Source organism: Toxotes jaculatrix, chromosome 5 (genome assembly GCF_017976425.1).
Source record: "Toxotes jaculatrix isolate fToxJac2 chromosome 5, fToxJac2.pri, whole genome shotgun sequence".
NCBI lineage: Eukaryota > Metazoa > Chordata > Actinopteri > Toxotidae > Toxotes > Toxotes jaculatrix.
The window spans coordinates 17,278,330-17,294,862 of record NC_054398.1 but is presented as its reverse complement, the minus strand read 5'-3'; the positions used below and the strand labels follow the sequence as shown (position 1 = coordinate 17,294,862).

Here is a 16,533-nt window from a genome sequence, read left to right as displayed (position 1 = left end):
TTTTTTGGTTGTTGCATTACCAATAATGTATTAACTTTTAGCTACTGGAGCCCAGAAATGATTGATGAGCATAAAAACACACACAAATATAATTCAAATTTTAGCTCTGTTTGTTAAGAGAAAATGCCATGACCCTAAAACTCGTTGCGTACTTTAATATCACTACTTTTTCCTTTTGATCCCATTTTACCATTACATTTTCAAAGACTTTTTGTTAAAAAATATGCTGTAACACTATGACTGCATGCAGTAAATAAATTTGTGATTGAATATTGTGTTGTGTTTGATGGTCCTACTGCTCCATGAACTGAAAAAGCAGTTATTTATTTTGTCCAGTAGATGGCAGGCGAAGATTTACTGACAGTAATTAAGAATCGACTGTAATGTTTACGCCCTGAATTTGGCCTGTTAGGTGAATAAACGTTCACCGTCTCCAAAGAAATGAACATGACAAAGTAATGGCAGAATTTAAACAAATTAACGTAAGGATTTGCTGCGTTCTCTATGTAATTATGTTCCTGCAGTAACAAAAGTAATGGCTGACAAAACTAGACGTTTGAAGGTGTCACTGTGGGCTCTGCGTAATCATGATTTGTTATAACATATATATGTTTTGTTATATATAACAACAAACAGCAGTTTAATCCATGAAAAAAAAAAAAACTTTAATTACAGGTGTATATAAAATAATTACAAATTTGTTCAAAGTCAAACAGCTGCAACACTGAAATGCTGCTTACACAAGAACACGTGTACTGAGTACTACTAACTTTAATACTTTAAGTACACTCTCCTGGTTATACTTACATCCGGTTTTTTTATGGGGGGGCGGGGTGTTTTTTTTTTTTAATAATACATGACTTTTACTTGTATTATTTCTACAGCGCATTAATAGGCTTAGTGACGCAGCCCGAGGACAAGAGAAGCCTGACAGACTAAACTGAGGGTAGAAAGTATACATCTCAAAAACGTAGGCCGTACGTCAGGACACCAGGAAGTGATAGTCAGTACGTGGCCTTCTCATCTTGGACCATAGAGGCAAGAACAACGCTTCATTACAAAATGGTAAAATGAATCGATTTAATCACGTTTATCTCATAAAAAGCGATATACGGTTTATATGTGCATGTTGTTGCTAATTTCATGAGTAAAATATTTCTCTTTGCGTAGCTGCAGATACGCAAATTACTACTAGCAGAGGATCGTTAGCTTCTCATGTCAAATTAACCGATTCAGCTACTCTAATAAAACTAAACCAGACAGTAGCTAATTATTCTGCATTGCTAATCAGAAGTTACAGACCGGGGACACCATGGCAATATGTTTCACGGAGGTGATGTGGACTGTGTAACCTGCCTCTCTCTCTCTCTCTGCTGTGGCTGCAGGAACTCGAGGCCATGACCAGATACACCAGCCCGGTAAACCCGGCTGTGTTCCCCCACCTCACTGTGGTCCTGCTGGCCATCGGCATGTTCTTCACCGCCTGGTTCTTCGTGTATCCTTTCACTGCTTGCGCTACATCGCTCTGTATGTGTGGTTAACATGAAAGCGGGGGTCATGCCATAGACCAAGGCTTAACAACTTTGCAGTAAGACCGTACAAGATTTAGTTAACTCGGTGCTTATTTTCATATTTCATGAGCCAAACCCTGGACTGCAGCCTTTTCCTTTTTACTACACAAGTTTCAGATATGATTTTAATACTTTAGAATTAATTGTAAGTTTAATGATAGATTTATAATTTACATTAGGACGCTGATGATGTTATTTGCTTTGGAAGAATTTATAAGTTATAAATATATTGATTTACCCAGGTTTTTGAGTACTGCTACTTTAAGGTTTCTGTGGTTTTGGCTACACCTGTGGGCAGACAGTAGAGGGATCAGTCTGTCTGTGAGTGGCACAGCTGTGAGGACACACTGTTTCTTGTCCTGCCCCGTGGAGCCTTGGTTCTTATCCCGCTAAGCTGTTAATCACGGGACCCTGATAAATGTGGTGTGCTTTTTAACCATGCAACAGACAGTGGACTGAATAACTTTTAGACCACTGAACACAAGTAAGCCTACCTCTCCAGTAACATTGTTCTCAACAAGTTGATTGCAGAGATTTCATTTCATGTGAAAAAGTGTTGTCTTATTTACCACTACAAAGCATTTAGATAAGTCAGTTTCTGTATGAGACATGAGATGATGCAAGATGCATATTTTCAGATGCTGTAAAAGGTTTGCTTACTTTGGTTATGTCAGTAAAACTAGTCCAAAAAAGGACTATTTTTGAATTAAGAATTAGTCGATGGAAAAAAATTTGCAAATTTCTCATCTACATTTTCAGTGTGCCCTTCTCAATACAATTCATGTAAATGTCATCAAAGCATAAAGAATGACAGCACACAGTATACTGTAATACACTAACACTACAGACAATTGCATAATATTCTGCACTTTTGAATCAAGCAGGAAGCATTAAAGGAGAGCACATTACTCGGCCGCTGGTTTGAGGTTTTTTTTTTTAATGAGCTTTCCTTAACTTTTCATCAGCTATGAGGTGACTTCAACAAAATACACCAGGGACGTCTACAAAGAGCTGCTGATCTCCCTTGTGGCTTCACTTTTCATGGGCTTTGGTGTGCTGTTCTTGCTACTTTGGGTCGGCATCTATGTATGAAGGTACATTTTAAAATATTATTAAAGTCTAATTTTTTTTTTTTTTTTTTATAAATCGCTGAAGTAGTTTTGTATGTAATTGGATTCCCTCCTTGTTTTCCTGCAGTTTCGGGTGACTGACTTACAATAACGTGACACATTCCAGTGGAACGAAGGACATTACAGACAACACAAACTGCATTTTGGATTTAATTGGACTGCACTGACCATATTCTGGGATCATATGGACTCTGGTTTTGTTTTCACAAGTAAAGGGGATTTGTACAACTTTTGGTCTCTTTCTTTGTTTAGCCTGACAGTTGGAATGATTACAATAAGCCACAGTTCTCAATTTCTGTTATTTTAACCATTAGGTAAAATGTTCATTAACAGTTTTATTGAGACCAGACCCAAAGTGTACTGCAACTTAACCTGTTGGGTGTTTGAAAATAGAAGGTTATTTTGACACACTGAAGACTATTTATGGTGCTTTTCACTAGTGGTGCCTAAAACCTCAATCCCTGATTAATCTTTGTGTTAAAAATAGAGCAGTCTGTTTCACCTTGTCTCCAGGATAATACTGATTACCTTAGTGATGAAGGATTAAACCAGGATTACAGAAGGATTGTTTAATAAAAACAGCGGGAACTCAATTCAAAGATCCCCACTCAAAGACAGCACATGAAAATTGGCTTATTAAAATATCAATCATGTAAACAGCGCATACTAATCGTACATAAGGCAAAATAAACCAACCGGTTTCATCCTTTGCAGGGGAATAACTTTTCCAACTAAATTATTACTACATGTAGTTCTACTGGTTATTATACATTAAAGTAGATTAAAAACAAACATGCCATGGGAGGCAATACCTGAGCAGAGCTTTCCAAAACTTTTGATGATCCTCCAATGTGCTGCATTCTGTCTACAACTCAAATTGATTTACAAAGGCCACATAGATTAATAGACTCAATCCTGATTAATACAATACTACATGCACGCTTCCCTGCCACTGTAAACCATTTAACCGGCTGACCACTTGGCTACAAACAGCCAGTAAACAAAAACTATGGTTGAGACTTCATTTCATCCTCTTTACCTGTCAGTGAGTTACATCAGTGTTCAATATCAACCCATTGCTCTTCTTCAATGTGATTTTCCAAACTCATGTGGAAAAAAATAGTCGTAGAAAATAGTCCAAAATTCAGAATAGCTTATGATGATGCTCAGTGTTATAGTGTCTCTCTCCAAACTGACCCATCTTCACTGACGAGCTCTGGCGAAGGCATCACGCAGCCACAGAGAGTCCTCATACAGCCTTGGGTCTCCCATATACTCGGCTGTGCGTTTGTATAAGTAGTAATATAACACTGCCGCTGTGAACAGAAAGAAGAACAGTTACTCAATGATGACAGAGACCACAGGAAATAGATTAGTTGTGTTGGAAAATGCACCACTGAATTAATCCACCAATTACCTGTTCTCTGGAAAACAAAAAGAGCTTGAAGACCATCTGTCCAAACAAAACGGTTGGATTCAAGCCATCTAAGGTTCTAAAAAAAACCAACAGGAAATTCTTATCAGGTACAGTTTATCTGGACCAACACTTTGCACAGTTACTATGATATAACACAGTAGAAATTTTATACATGGATAGCATCAATATTTCACTTAGAAATGTGTCAGAATGTTACAGCTTTAAGTTAGTTTTAGTGTAGTGTTGATATGCAGCTGTCAGTGATGGTGTGAAGGAGCGTACCAACACCCAGCAGTGGAAGCAGATGCTTAGTGTCAGGTAAAGGGCGGAGAATATCAGCAGAGCTCTGAATCTCTCCAGCAGCAGAGACACCAGGCCAACTTGGAACACGTAGGTGTTGAACATCATTAGCAGGATGATGATCACATTGAATAAGATGGCAATGTCCTGAATTCTGTAGACACAGATTGTACCAGTTTATTTTTAATATTGGTTTCTGATGGAGTGAGCAGTGTGTACCTTGAAGTACTTATCCATACAGCAAATTAAGTGTCAGCATCACACAGGTGACCATGTCAGAGAGAAAGATGCTGTTCAAGAGTGTTTTTTCAACAAAGGTGATACAGTAAGAAATTAATATTGACCCTGCATGAGTGAGTGCTCACTATTCACATAAATTAAAGAGCTCTGGTTATGACAAGTCTTTATTCACTCATCAGGCTATTTAGTAATGATTAAAATTCCAATGTTGTTGAAGCCAAAACGCTTGGCTTAGTCATTTCAAGGACTGTTTGAAATGACTAACCATAAAAATAGATAGTTGTTCTTTTAACCTCTAAAAAAAAAGTACAAAGAGTTTGTATGAGTAATGTAAAACTGCTCATAAGCATCTTGCAGATTAGTTCATTAATTATCAATCAGCTATTTCCAGCGTTAAACATCTTTGTTGCCCAAAACTAAATATTTTAAAGCTTAGAAGCCACAACTAACAATCATTTCATTACTGATTAATCTATTGGATTTGTAATCAATTGGTTGGTCATTTCTTTCATAAATTATTAATAATGAGAAGAAAACAAAATTACTGATTTAACATGGAATAAATAATAAACTGGAATCAATTTACTTCCAGTTGACTGACTAATGACTGACTAATAAATCAACAGATCTTTTCAGAGACTTACATGAAAAGCACTAGCTGGATGACGGGCGCTGCCCTCAGAAGTTCACTGAAGGAGTTGACAAAGAGGTCATAGGCCAACAGTGTCAGCTGAATCAGCAGCACCAGTGAGTAGTTACCAGTCTGAAGCATCTTCTGGAGTCTGATCTTGTAAACCACCAAGTGTCACTGTCTATTCTCTTCCTTTCTTATGGCTGTCTTGTACAGATCCCAAACACAGGTACTTGATGGTGATGAGGTTTATTTGGCCGGTAGTCACTCCTACATACTAAAGTGCAGAGGTCTAGAAGCAGACACACACCACTGAGTCACAACTTCTCCATTCACATAGTCAGAAAGTGGTGGCTTTTTCCATAAATGCTCTTTTGCTGTATGTATTAGTTACTCCAGATAGTTCCTCTGTGAAGAAACATGATGTTTGTTGTCCTCAGGGGAAAAAGCATCTCTGTGATGACTGCAGGGAGTCCAAGATGTCAGCTGAAATGTGTTTGACCTTTTCAAATGCTGCATGTTGACATCTTTGCTGTGAAGAGTATCCTTATCTGCTGCATGGTTACCTGCGAGGAAGAACAGAAAAACTGTAAAACAACAGAAAACCTAGTTGTATTGTTTTATAGTAAATAATAATGTTATACCTCCATTTAGAGTTCAGAGCCGCAGCGCTGTTATCTTTACTCTGAAGCTAGCGGTCTCCAGTGTGCGGGTGATGAGGGGTTGATGTAACTAGTCGTCTGTCTTAGCTAAATAAGCAGTAAACGTAACCACGTTAAGTTGAACATGCTCAGGCTGTTATACAGGCAGGCGTGGAAAGGTCAAGACTGGGATTACAGATTAATGTTACCTACGAGGACACCACTAGCCCATGTTTTGTTGTTGTGGTGGTGGTGGTACACTCCCTTTCCTCGCTTTTACACATCTAATCTTCCTATGACGGTAGCCTATCGTTATTCAGCCCTGGCTGCGGATAATCTCGGAGACGGATAATGGAGTTACTACTGACTTACTTCCACAATAACACTCTCGGCTGGCACTGCTCAGATTTTAAATTCGAGGAGCTCCGTCCAGACCACGTTTTCTACGTAAACGTTAGCCACCACAACACTGTTTGACTTCTTACTGTGATCTAAGCTGGCTTCATAAATACCATATATCCCACTTTTGCTTACCAAAAAACGCGTGAAGAATGAAAATAGATCACCATGAGACAGAAAGAACCAGTAAATTGCTCATATTCCTACTTTTATCAGCAAACAATGCGACCCACTCTGAGCGTCCACAGCGGGCTTTCAGGGGTAACGTATGTATTTCCGTAAATTCCATGGTAACGCTACTTCTTCTACCGTAATAACTAATTTATAGATTCTCAAGATATTCCTCAAAAAGAATGTTGCCCAGAGAGAAAGTACGATAAGCATTGTATTTGTATCGGTTTTATGTTGTGTTATTTTATAGGTGTCAAAGTAGCTCCTGTTTGAAAATGGAAATTAATGTAAAATTAATATATCTGGGGGAAAACAAGGCTGCATTACCAACCAGGCAAAGAAGGCAACTGCCCAGCGGGCTCCAGACCGCATTATATCATTCACATATTGATTTTTATAATAGTAATCACACATTTTTCCTCTGATCTCAAGTGATTAACATTATTAGTCCATACTAAGAGTACCTTAAGGCAGCAATCAACCATTGTTTCCATTATAAGTTTGTCTGACAATTACTAATCAGATCCTAAGACTCACTTGGCTTTAACCTATTTTCCGTTTAAATGAATGTATTGCTGGTTCCATCCTAGCTCTTATCCTGTAATTATTTTATCCTTGTCTCTTATTTGTGGTGTCCAAGGTTAGGGTTAACTTGGCTTGATTCCGTTTTTGTTGGGTTTGAATGCAGGATGCTTGTTCTCATCCTTTTTCCCATTTTATCATCATCTCTCATCTGCAGTTTATTAAATGAGAACGTAGGAGAGTACTGGTTGGCTTATATGTGTGTGTTGATATAATGTTTTTTTTTCATGTATACTGGGGGTCAAGAGGAGCCCAACAACAATTTTTTTTGTCCGTTAGGAGATCGAGGGGTAAAGTGTGCGCCTGCACTGAACATTACGGTACATGTCGATAACACGCGGCCCTCACTGCCACCCAGTGGCTAAAGTCAGTATTTGTTTGAATTACTGTGAGTTGCTCAAAGGTAGTGGACACCTGCGTCCAATACGCGGTGGGTGAGAGTGAAAGTTTCTACAACTTCGCCGAACTGACATAAAATACAGCGGGGTGAGTCATTTATTACAATTAAGACAGCGTTTATCTTCACCTTCTCTCAACCGACTGACCGTTGTTTGGGTGTCTCTTCTCCTTTAATAATAAATGCACGTTGCTTCATTCTGTTGGTTTTAGTTTCCTTAGTTTTAGCTTCATTGCTCCAGAAATGGTCGTATTTTAGCCGTGTCAGTCACCGTAGGTAACCGAGTTGTGTTTGAGTGACACTTAGTCGCAAACGTTAATCAGCATTTCACAGGCTAACGTAATTTATGCTGGTGTTTTCTTATGGAAGCTGTCACAGTGTGCTAAAGCAGCATATGTTCTAATTTAACCCGCAAACACTGCGTGTGGCCTTGTGTTGACATTTATTCCAGAAAGTGAAGTTTGACTGATATTTTTTTTGTAGCCTACAGCATGTTGTAAACTCCGTAATAACTTTAAGCCACTTTCCCTGAATGTGATAGCAACTCCACCTTTCACCACACACCGACCTTGCTAAAGAGTGTATTAGAGGTGTGTTTAAGTTTATTTGACCTTTGGCGTGGCTGCTGGCTGATTTGGAGTCTGGTTTGACATACAAAATCCTTAACATATAATGTTTACATGAGCCTCTTATCTGGGAAACCTGCATATCTTCATGTTATGAGGAAGTTTTGAAGGCTTCGTAGATCATCTGCAAGATGCTTTACTAGCCACTATCAGTACATGCATTTTAGTTTTTATGCCTTCATAGATACCACAACTCGATATAGAGGAGAGGCTCTATTTCAATTAATACTAAGGCAGCTTTCAATCCAGTTAACTCCAGAGTTTAGCCCAATTAACTCCGAGAGATGTCTCTTCTGGATCAATTTTGAAACATTTCCAATTCTATTGAAATGAAACAAACCATGATTTATGTTGACATGTTCTTCCTGTGCAATAGAAATGTCATCTAACCTGCATGCTGATAGTATGTGACGCTTGTATTTGTCATAAATCACAGTTTTATGAATGCCATGGAGATACTGAAGCATATTTTCCCCATAGTTCTTGAGAGAAAAATTTGTTTGTAATTGTGGTAATTCTGACAATGCAAATGACTGCAAATGTTTTATTTGCATCTCTTCTCCCATAGCTATCCACCCTCCCCTTCAAGTACACAGTAACTCTTCTCACATGACACCATCCTGTTTTTTACCCTCCACACATCCTGGTGCACAGTCATAGACACAGTCTGGCTGTCCAACACTTATTTAAGTTTTCGTCATCTAAATAAACAGTGAGGACAAACTGGCTGTGCTGTCTGAAGCCAAGTGTTTGTGCCACATCTGCCTTGGAATATTGACATTTTGGATAGAAATGTTTGTTTTATGTATATTTTTTTTATACATTTTAATATCAATTTATGTATAATTTTCATCACATTGGATTACTCAAACTAATAAAATCTCACTGAATGTAGACATGTCCAGCACCTGATCACAGTAGCTGTAGATAATGCACAGTCGCAGCTTAGTTTGTTCTTCAACTCATGTTTGACAAGGGAGGACCTGTAGGGCCAGCTTCTCACAGCGTCTGGGAGCACTAAGAGAGAAGACCCAAAATTTAATTTAATTCATTCTAGCATATCACGAAAACTATAGTAAAGGTCTCTGATTATGCTTCATACAGGCAGTTTCCAGTGGTAAGTGATACATTTTAATGCTGCTGAAAAACCGAGACACTTCTAATTAGGGCTATAACAGTTATTTTAATTACTTTACCGCTTATTTTTTTCAAGTTATCAATTGTGTGTTCTGTGAATTTTCTAAAAATAATAAACCTGCCAGAGTCCATGGTGACGTCTTTAAATAACTTGCTTTGTTAGGCAAAACCAAAGTTATTCAGCTTACATTGATGTAGGACAAATAGAAGCTGGAAGCCTTCTCATTTGAGAAGCTGGAATCAGAACATTATTGAAATCTTTTTACCTACTTTTTTTTTTTTTAAAAAGGACTGCCATGATTGATTATCAATATGGTCATGGATTATTTTTCTGTCGATTGACTAATTGAGAGATACATACACAACCTCCCCACCCATTTCCATTTTCCTCTGTAGAGTAATGTCTAAGTGGCTGAATGATGGCGAAGTGCTGGTGGGTCAAGGCAGTGGTGAGGCCGTACCAGTGAGCCCCAGGCCGCGGGGCCTGCCAGCGGGAAGCCCCAGGCCAGGCCGGGGACGTAGCCCACTGGCCTCACCCAGAGAGGTGGTGCCAGGAAGCCCACAGGCAGAGACTATGGGCAAAGCCAAGGAGCTGTTTGTGCTGTGTGACAAAGAGGGGAAAGGGTTCATCACAAAGCGGGATATGCAGGTGAGCATCTCATGTGATGGAATAACAGCTTTTAGTCTGATTGTAGAGACTTGAACGTTGCACCTTCTTCTGGTCAGAGGCTACAAGAGGAATTGCCGCTGTCCCCCGAACAGCTGGAGACAGTGTTTGAAAGTTTGGATCGAGAGAGCAATGGATTCCTTACTCCAGTTGAGTTCAGCACAGGACTTGGTGAGTGTAGTGTTTCGAGTGATTTGAGACCACAATGATTCACTGTGACATCTATGGGGAAAACTACTGTTCATTCGAAAGCATTTCTCATCCAATATAAACTAATTCCTCTGTGCCTTTCTTTGTCTGTGGTGCAGGTGAGTTGATGGGCCTGGAGGACACGACTGAGCTGAGTGCTGATGAGGGAGAGGAGGATACGGACCAGGTGGACTGGTTCCAGGACGCCGCTGCAGTCAGATTTGTAAACATACTGATGGAGTTGAGCGCTGACAAACTTTTTAGAGAGTAAGATCAGTTTTTTCATTAAGGTCATCAAGACAGTTGATTATCCTATTAGGTTCTAGACTTTTTCAAATACTAATGTATAAAATATATATAACAAATATATATAAAATACTAATATTCGAAAAAGTCTAGAAGCTAAAAGGGAGGCCACATCTGTCTAAAAACAAACTGATTCGGTTGGGGGGACATGTTAGGCAAGAGCTGACTGAATGAATAGAGGAAAGATGATAAATAAATGACCAAATGCTACATGATGTATTTTTTATTTATTATAAAGAAGCGGGCATCAATTTTGATAATCAGTCAGTTAGTCTTTTAACTGCTGTGTGTTGTGTTTTGTTTGTCAGTCAGCAGGAGATCTGTTCTCTGTGGTGCGAACTTCAGAGAGACAGACCAGAGCTGCTGAGTGTCCTGGAGGGTGTCCTGATCCACACGGTGTCCCATTTACAGGACTCCATCAGAGAGAGAGACAGCCTTGAACAAGCTTTACGCAGGTCCCAACATTGTCCCACTGTTTTCGACACACTGAACACAACATACGTTAACTCTGCCAAATTTAACTGTGAGTGTTCAGATGAGTGAGTGTATTCATTCAATTTTGAAATTTTTGTTTGTTTGTTTGTTTGTTTTAGACGGGAGAGCGAACATGATCAGGTTGTTCGGTCCATATATGAAGAAATGGAGAATCAACTCAGAGAAGAGACACAGAAACACGTGGCTCAGGTACGCATGTGTGCTGTTTAGTCAAACATTTGTGCCGTTTAACAAGAATGATTGTCATAATAGCGTTTGTTGTGAAATCAAGGACAGTTTTAGACTGAAGCAAAGAGGCCACGAACTTGAGGAGGAGCTGAAGATGCGGGAGCAAGAGCTGGAGAATACACTAACCAAACAGAAAGAGGTAGGCATCCAGATGGCACCTATATTATGTAGGAGAATGCCATAGCTTAATAAGTGAGTCAACAGGACCTGTCTTTATCCTAAGCTGGAGACCAGAATCCGGCAGCTGAGCTATGAGCAGGCAAATATCAAGCAGCAGAACCAGCAGCTGCGGGGCCTCAACATCCAGTTACAGGAGCAGGTGGAGAGCAGCAGAGAGCAGCTGCAGGCAGCTCTGGGTCAGCTCAGCCTGCTGCAGCTCAACGCTGCCCAGGAACAAGTGACCAGACAGAGGTGAGTGGCTAACAGTACAGATAGCTGCCTGAATGTTCCAAGTATGCTGCCCGGTTAGCTCAGTTGGTAGAGTACGAGACTCAATCTCTCGGGGTCGTGGGTTTGAGCCCCACTCCGGACCGCACCACCTCCCATGGGCTCACCACCTGTGGGAGGTGGTGTAGGACTTCGGTGCATTGTGGTCTGGGTGGGAGTCGCCCCCGGGACCTGGGCCTGGACCCAGATAAGCGGCAGATGATGACATGAATGTTCCAAGTATAAGATCAGGAAAGTCTGTTTGTCTTTGCAGTGTGGCTGACATTATTTTTAACGAATAACGACGATGATCATTTTATTTCAGTAACACCTTATGAAGAAGAAAGAAAATGCTTGACTGCTTTGCTATAAAAACAAAATCAGAGCAATAAACACATGGGAGTCATATGAGCTTTCTTTTTAGTTCCAGTTTTGCTGCTGGCAGTGGAAGTTTTTTTTTGTACCAGACTATTTGAATGATCTTGTTAAAAAAAAAAACAAAAAAAAACCTCACCCTCATCCCAACCAGTGTGAGGTGAAATAAAGACATGAGTGCCAGAATGACTCCTAGGTTCCTGGCAGATGATCTGATAAGATCTGCGGAGTATCAGGAGTTTATTAAAGGAAAGGCTGGCATAAATCTTTAATGTTTCAACAAATAGTATGAATAGATCAAAACCAACAATGTGTTATTCCGTCTCTCAATACTTTCCATCTTCCCCACCCTGTTGGTGGCACTCAGCCCTGAGCTCATTTGTTCCCACTGAAGACATAAATCTTTGAGAACAGCCCACGGACAGAGTATTTATTGCAGCAGGGCAGTGCATGAGAGATGAACTTATCAAATAAACTACAGTGCCCATGTTCATCATAATTTAGGAAGATGTCTTCCAGAGCAACAGTGTGGCTCATAGATGTGTTTTTAATTGTTTTTGGACAGAAGTTGAGCTCTATGGCACAGAGGAATAACGTATATCCAGCTTTGGTCACACAGGAAGCACTTGGGACCACTTTATTGTTGGTTTTGGTTTTATATATAGGGTATATTTATATAGGGTATATTTACTAGAACAAAAATATAGAAACAATCTTTTGTTTGCTTGACTGTAGAAATGTGATGAAGGTGTCAAGGAACATGCAAAAGGAGAAGGATAGCCTCCTGAGACAACTGGAGCTGTTGAGGTAAGTCTTAATTTCTTCTGTTTGCTGTTTCAATCAAGTTCTTTTGTCAAGGTGATGAAAGAAATTTCCTGACAAGAATTAGTGAGTGAAACTACCTGAAACTGAACCTGAAAATCAATTAATGTAATTTCAGTGTCTTTGAACTAACCCTTTGTTTCATTTGACCATTCACCACCTCTAACATGGATCAGTCAATGTGAGAATGGTTCTAAATGATTTTCTCTTTTTTTTTTTGCGTCAGGGATATGAACAAAAGGCTTCGAGATGAGAAAGACGCCCAACAGTCTCAGAAGAGGGTTAGTCACAGACGTTCTGTCCTTCCTGCTCTGCCATTAACTTATTACCTCAATGAAGACCTTTGCACCCCATGGACACAGCAGATTTATCCACCCTAAGCTAAGTCCTGGAATGGCTTCATGCTTTATTCCATCCTGTGGACAATGATTATTTATATGGGCAGCTGTTATTGTCTGGTTATTAACTGAACTTGTGTTAATGTCTCTGACACTGTTTGGGGAATTTTGCTTGTCAGCAAAGGGTTTTTTTATTTTTTTTGTAGATCTGGTTAATGAAGTGAAGAATTTGTGCTGAAAAGACATTTATTCTGTGTTAGGGACACAGTGAAGAAAAAACATATATTGATCCCGCTATGTACAGTATCAATATATGTTTTATTATTGATACTCTACATAGCACTATTTATGCAGTTGAACTAAAGTGAGTCAGTATTTACCAAACTAATAAAACGCTTCTCAAATCTCAACGGCGTGCTAATTTAGGATCTTTTAGTACAAATCCCATTTACCTCATTCCCATTCCTTGAGAAAATGAATATGGCATTTGTCCAAAGCTGTTAATTACAGACACTTATGGATTTGAGCTTCCATGAATCTTTCTTAATCAAGTATTTTGGTTTCTGAACAAAGAATCTGACAAAGGACGCAGTTCTAACGATAACACAATCAATACCTGTTGGTTATTTCCTATATTTGTTCTTGTCATATAATTTATGATCAAATACGTGTATTGCTGATATATGATTATTATGTCAAACTGCTTTGTAGCAGAATAAATGTCACTATTGGACTGAATCCTTGCTTTTTAAATGTACCAAATAATCTGCCTGTGTAAAACAATTGGAGACGGTGTTAATGTTCCTTGGACACTTACCAGAGCACATCTGTTTATTTAAGACTATAAATATCTATTGAAAACAGTAGAAATGTTAATGCTGCCCGTTTCTTCTGCCTCACTTTCCACACAAAACCTTTTCAGAATCCAAATGTCAAAAAGACTTTACAGAAGAAAGGGTCAGTCATAGGTAACTACTTACAGCAAGACAAGCCAGTGAAAAGGTTTGTATGACCAACCGCATCTGATATTACATTTATCATCTGTGCAGTAATGTTGTCCCAGGAAGCCACTAATTTTGTGTATTCGTTGATTCTGAAGACAGCTGAACTCATCTGATGAGTTGGAGCAGGACAAAGACAAAGAGGTGACAAATACATCCAAGAGACACCAACCGTCATGTAGAGTCAGGTGTGAAACTGTTGAACAGACTCAAACTCAGGTAGGGAAAATATTACATCTAAAAATATGCAGTTTATCATTAAACTATCGATTTAAGAACACAGTAGTCGCCCCAGCAAAAGAGAGAAATTATGATGAAGTTAATGTTATGAGGATGTTGTTAGCTGAGGCTTTTCTATTTACTTTGTACAGCACTGATGGAGCACATATTTTCATGTACATCTGGAAAAAAAATACTTATTATATTTAAGTTAAATTGTTTGGTCTTTTACCTGAATTTTAGAGCAAAATTGTCAGTCCTCAGCGAGTGTTCAAGGTGGTATTCTTGGGTAACTCAGGTGTGGGTAAGAGCTCCTTCATCCAGCACTATTGCACAGGACACTTCTACAGTAAAATGTGTGCTACTGTTGGTAAGATTTTCAGTTTGTATCACTCTTTCTCAACGATTGACTTGCTCCTCAGTGTATATGCAAACATAAAACTAGGGACCTCTGTTGCATGTAGGTATAGATTTCCAGATGAAGACTTTAACTCTGGGCTCCACCACCATCACCTTGCAGCTTTGGGACACTGCAGGACAGGAGAGGTCAGATATAACAGAGCATACATACCACTTCAGCTGTAGAATTGTAATTCTTTTCACATGATAACTCTATTTTCCTTTTTGTTTGTTAAGGTTTCTTGTTCCTTTTACTGATTCAATTTTTCAGGTTTCGCAGCATCACTGAGCAGTACTACCGAAAGGCTGACGGTGTCCTCGCCATGTATGACATAACTAATCCTCCCTCCTTCACGGCGGTGAGAGGGTGGATGGAGTCTGCAAAGGTGAACAGGTGGAGATGTCATGGATGGTTGGATGTAGAAAACATGCAAAGCAGTTCACCCAAATTTGAATACATATGCAGGTTATTTACAGAAACTGCACAACAGGAATCTCAGTAGACACATATGTCATCTGAGTAATCAAGGTGGAGTATTTGTCTTAGCTCTACTATTATTCATTTTTCGAGTTATTTTTGTGACATGCTCATGTGGATAATGTAGCATCACAGTTTGGGTAGGTTTACCTCGGTTTTTAACACTAATACATTAAAAAATGTGTACAGTAACTTGCTCTATGTCCCAGGAGAAGATGTGTGAAGGTACAGTGTTAATGCTTCTGGGCAACAAGTTGGACCTGGCGGACAAACGTGGCAGAAAAGTGACGACAGGGCAGGGGCAGAGGCTGGCTGAGGTGAGGTGCATTTGAATATTCAAACAACTTTCTTCTGTGATTTTTTTCATAATGTCTCTGCTAAGGAAAAACAGTATTTTCTGAGATAAATGAAAGAGCGTGTTGTTTTCTGGTTTATACAGCAGAATCAAGCTTTATTTTACGAGTGCAGTGCCAAGACTGGATGTAACGTGGAGGAGCTGATGACTCACCTGGCTGGGTATGACATTTCTTTATGGTTTATAAATGTAAACCCAACTGAACTAATACAGTCTAATACAGTAGTCCAACAATAAATCCTACCTTCATGACGGCTATAATGAATTCAGTTTTATCAGTTTTTGTTGAAACTGTTATAGAGAAGTATTGATTCAACTTTATGGTTATTTTTGAGGCTTCAGTTTGCAGTTTTAGCACTTTTTGAAAAATGCTGTTTCCCAGAGCATAAGGTGATGTCTTCAAATAGCAGTTAATTCCAGCTGTGAAGCTGGGAACCAACGTAATTTTGCTTGGTGAATTACTCATATTTAGTCCGCCTTTATCAATATAAATGGGTTGTTCTAATTGTTTTGCTAATTGTTCCCCTCTTAGTATTTTTGTCATAAATCTGAGAAGACACCAGGCAACAGACTAGTTTCTGTTCTCAAACGTTGTGGTTTCTGCTGCACAATGATTCTCTAATTTTCTTAATTTTAGGATGTTGGTTGCCCAGCATGATCGACAGTGTGTAGATGCACTTTTACTGACCTCAGACACGTCTAAAAGAGGCTGCTGTACATAAACAGAAGAGGAGAGACTTTTGAAAAGACTCTTTACTAAATATTCAGAGGTTTCCACACCATGGTTCAGTGGCGTTACATCTTTCTCCTGTTCTGCTGTAAAACAGTGCCATTTTTCTGTGAACAAGTTTACTGAACAGTATCTGTAAGGTTTGCAATTGTTATGTATCTTTATAATCCATCGAATAAAAGATATTTTAGATGAATCCTCTATTGTTATAGTCATTTTAAATATTTTTTAACAGTCCCTGATAAGCTAAACATTCATTCTTA

The 16,533-nt window shown here is 39.1% G+C and overlaps 3 protein-coding genes across 12 annotated transcripts; 2 read left to right on the top strand and 1 right to left on the bottom strand.

Moving 5' to 3' along the window:
• Positions 1-986: 986 nt before the first annotated feature.
• tmem258 (transmembrane protein 258) lies at positions 987-2,929 on the top strand. Its single transcript, XM_041039169.1, has 4 exons — positions 987-1,065; positions 1,386-1,495; positions 2,537-2,665; positions 2,769-2,929. The coding sequence occupies exons 1-3, from the start codon at positions 1,063-1,065 to the stop codon at positions 2,661-2,663; spliced, it is 240 nt and encodes a 79-aa protein (XP_040895103.1). The 5' UTR covers positions 987-1,062; the 3' UTR covers positions 2,664-2,665; positions 2,769-2,929.
• Positions 2,930-3,168: 239 nt separating this feature from the next.
• On the bottom strand, positions 3,169-6,588 carry tmem138 (transmembrane protein 138). Of its 6 annotated transcripts, none has more exons than XM_041039165.1 (6): positions 6,537-6,588; positions 5,934-6,038; positions 5,303-5,855; positions 4,401-4,572; positions 4,119-4,194; positions 3,169-4,017 (listed from the first exon to the last, which is right to left on the bottom strand). In XM_041039165.1, the coding sequence occupies exons 3-6, from the start codon at positions 5,428-5,430 to the stop codon at positions 3,905-3,907; spliced, it is 489 nt and encodes a 162-aa protein (XP_040895099.1). In that variant the 5' UTR covers positions 5,431-5,855; positions 5,934-6,038; positions 6,537-6,588; the 3' UTR covers positions 3,169-3,904. The 6 variants fall into 6 exon arrangements, with proteins under 6 accessions (XP_040895099.1, XP_040895100.1, XP_040895102.1 ...); XM_041039166.1 differs by having other exon boundaries at positions 6,465-6,571; XM_041039168.1 differs by lacking the exon at positions 5,934-6,038.
• An 898-nt stretch (positions 6,589-7,486) lies between these two features.
• cracr2b (calcium release activated channel regulator 2B) lies at positions 7,487-16,434 on the top strand. Of its 5 annotated transcripts, none has more exons than XM_041037440.1 (18): positions 7,487-7,568; positions 9,639-9,891; positions 9,969-10,080; positions 10,218-10,365; positions 10,713-10,859; positions 10,998-11,088; positions 11,171-11,266; positions 11,351-11,538; positions 12,664-12,735; positions 12,977-13,031; positions 14,011-14,090; positions 14,188-14,308; positions 14,552-14,678; positions 14,773-14,854; positions 14,979-15,093; positions 15,395-15,502; positions 15,628-15,701; positions 16,178-16,434. In XM_041037440.1, exons 2-18 carry the CDS (start codon positions 9,643-9,645, stop codon positions 16,260-16,262), a joined length of 1,950 nt encoding a protein of 649 aa, XP_040893374.1. In that variant the 5' UTR covers positions 7,487-7,568; positions 9,639-9,642; the 3' UTR covers positions 16,263-16,434. The 5 variants fall into 5 exon arrangements, 3 of the variants coding, with proteins under 3 accessions (XP_040893374.1, XP_040893372.1, XP_040893373.1); XM_041037438.1 differs by having other exon boundaries at positions 15,625-15,701; XM_041037439.1 differs by lacking the exon at positions 7,487-7,568 and adding an exon at positions 9,096-9,222 and having other exon boundaries at positions 15,625-15,701.
• Positions 16,435-16,533: the final 99 nt, after the last annotated feature.

Coding starts and splice junctions, on each gene's coding strand:
- tmem138 (XM_041039165.1), bottom strand. CDS start 5,430: ATGCTTCAGACTGGTAACTACTCACTGGTGCTGCTGATTCAGCTGACA. Junction 4,573..5,302: donor ATCCAGCTAGTGCTTTTCAT/GTAAGTCTCTGA, acceptor CTGTGTCTACAG/AATTCAGGACATTGCCATCT. Junction 4,195..4,400: donor GCTTCCACTGCTGGGTGTTG/GTACGCTCCTTC, acceptor GGTTTTTTTTAG/AACCTTAGATGGCTTGAATC.
- cracr2b (XM_041037438.1), top strand. CDS start 9,643: ATGTCTAAGTGGCTGAATGATGGCGAAGTGCTGGTGGGTCAAGGCAGT. Junction 11,539..12,663: donor GAACAAGTGACCAGACAGAG/GTGAGTGGCTAA, acceptor GCTTGACTGTAG/AAATGTGATGAAGGTGTCAA. Junction 15,503..15,624: donor AGGGGCAGAGGCTGGCTGAG/GTGAGGTGCATT, acceptor TGGTTTATACAG/CAGAATCAAGCTTTATTTTA.
- tmem258 (XM_041039169.1), top strand. Junction 1,496..2,536: donor TTCACCGCCTGGTTCTTCGT/GTATCCTTTCAC, acceptor ACTTTTCATCAG/CTATGAGGTGACTTCAACAA.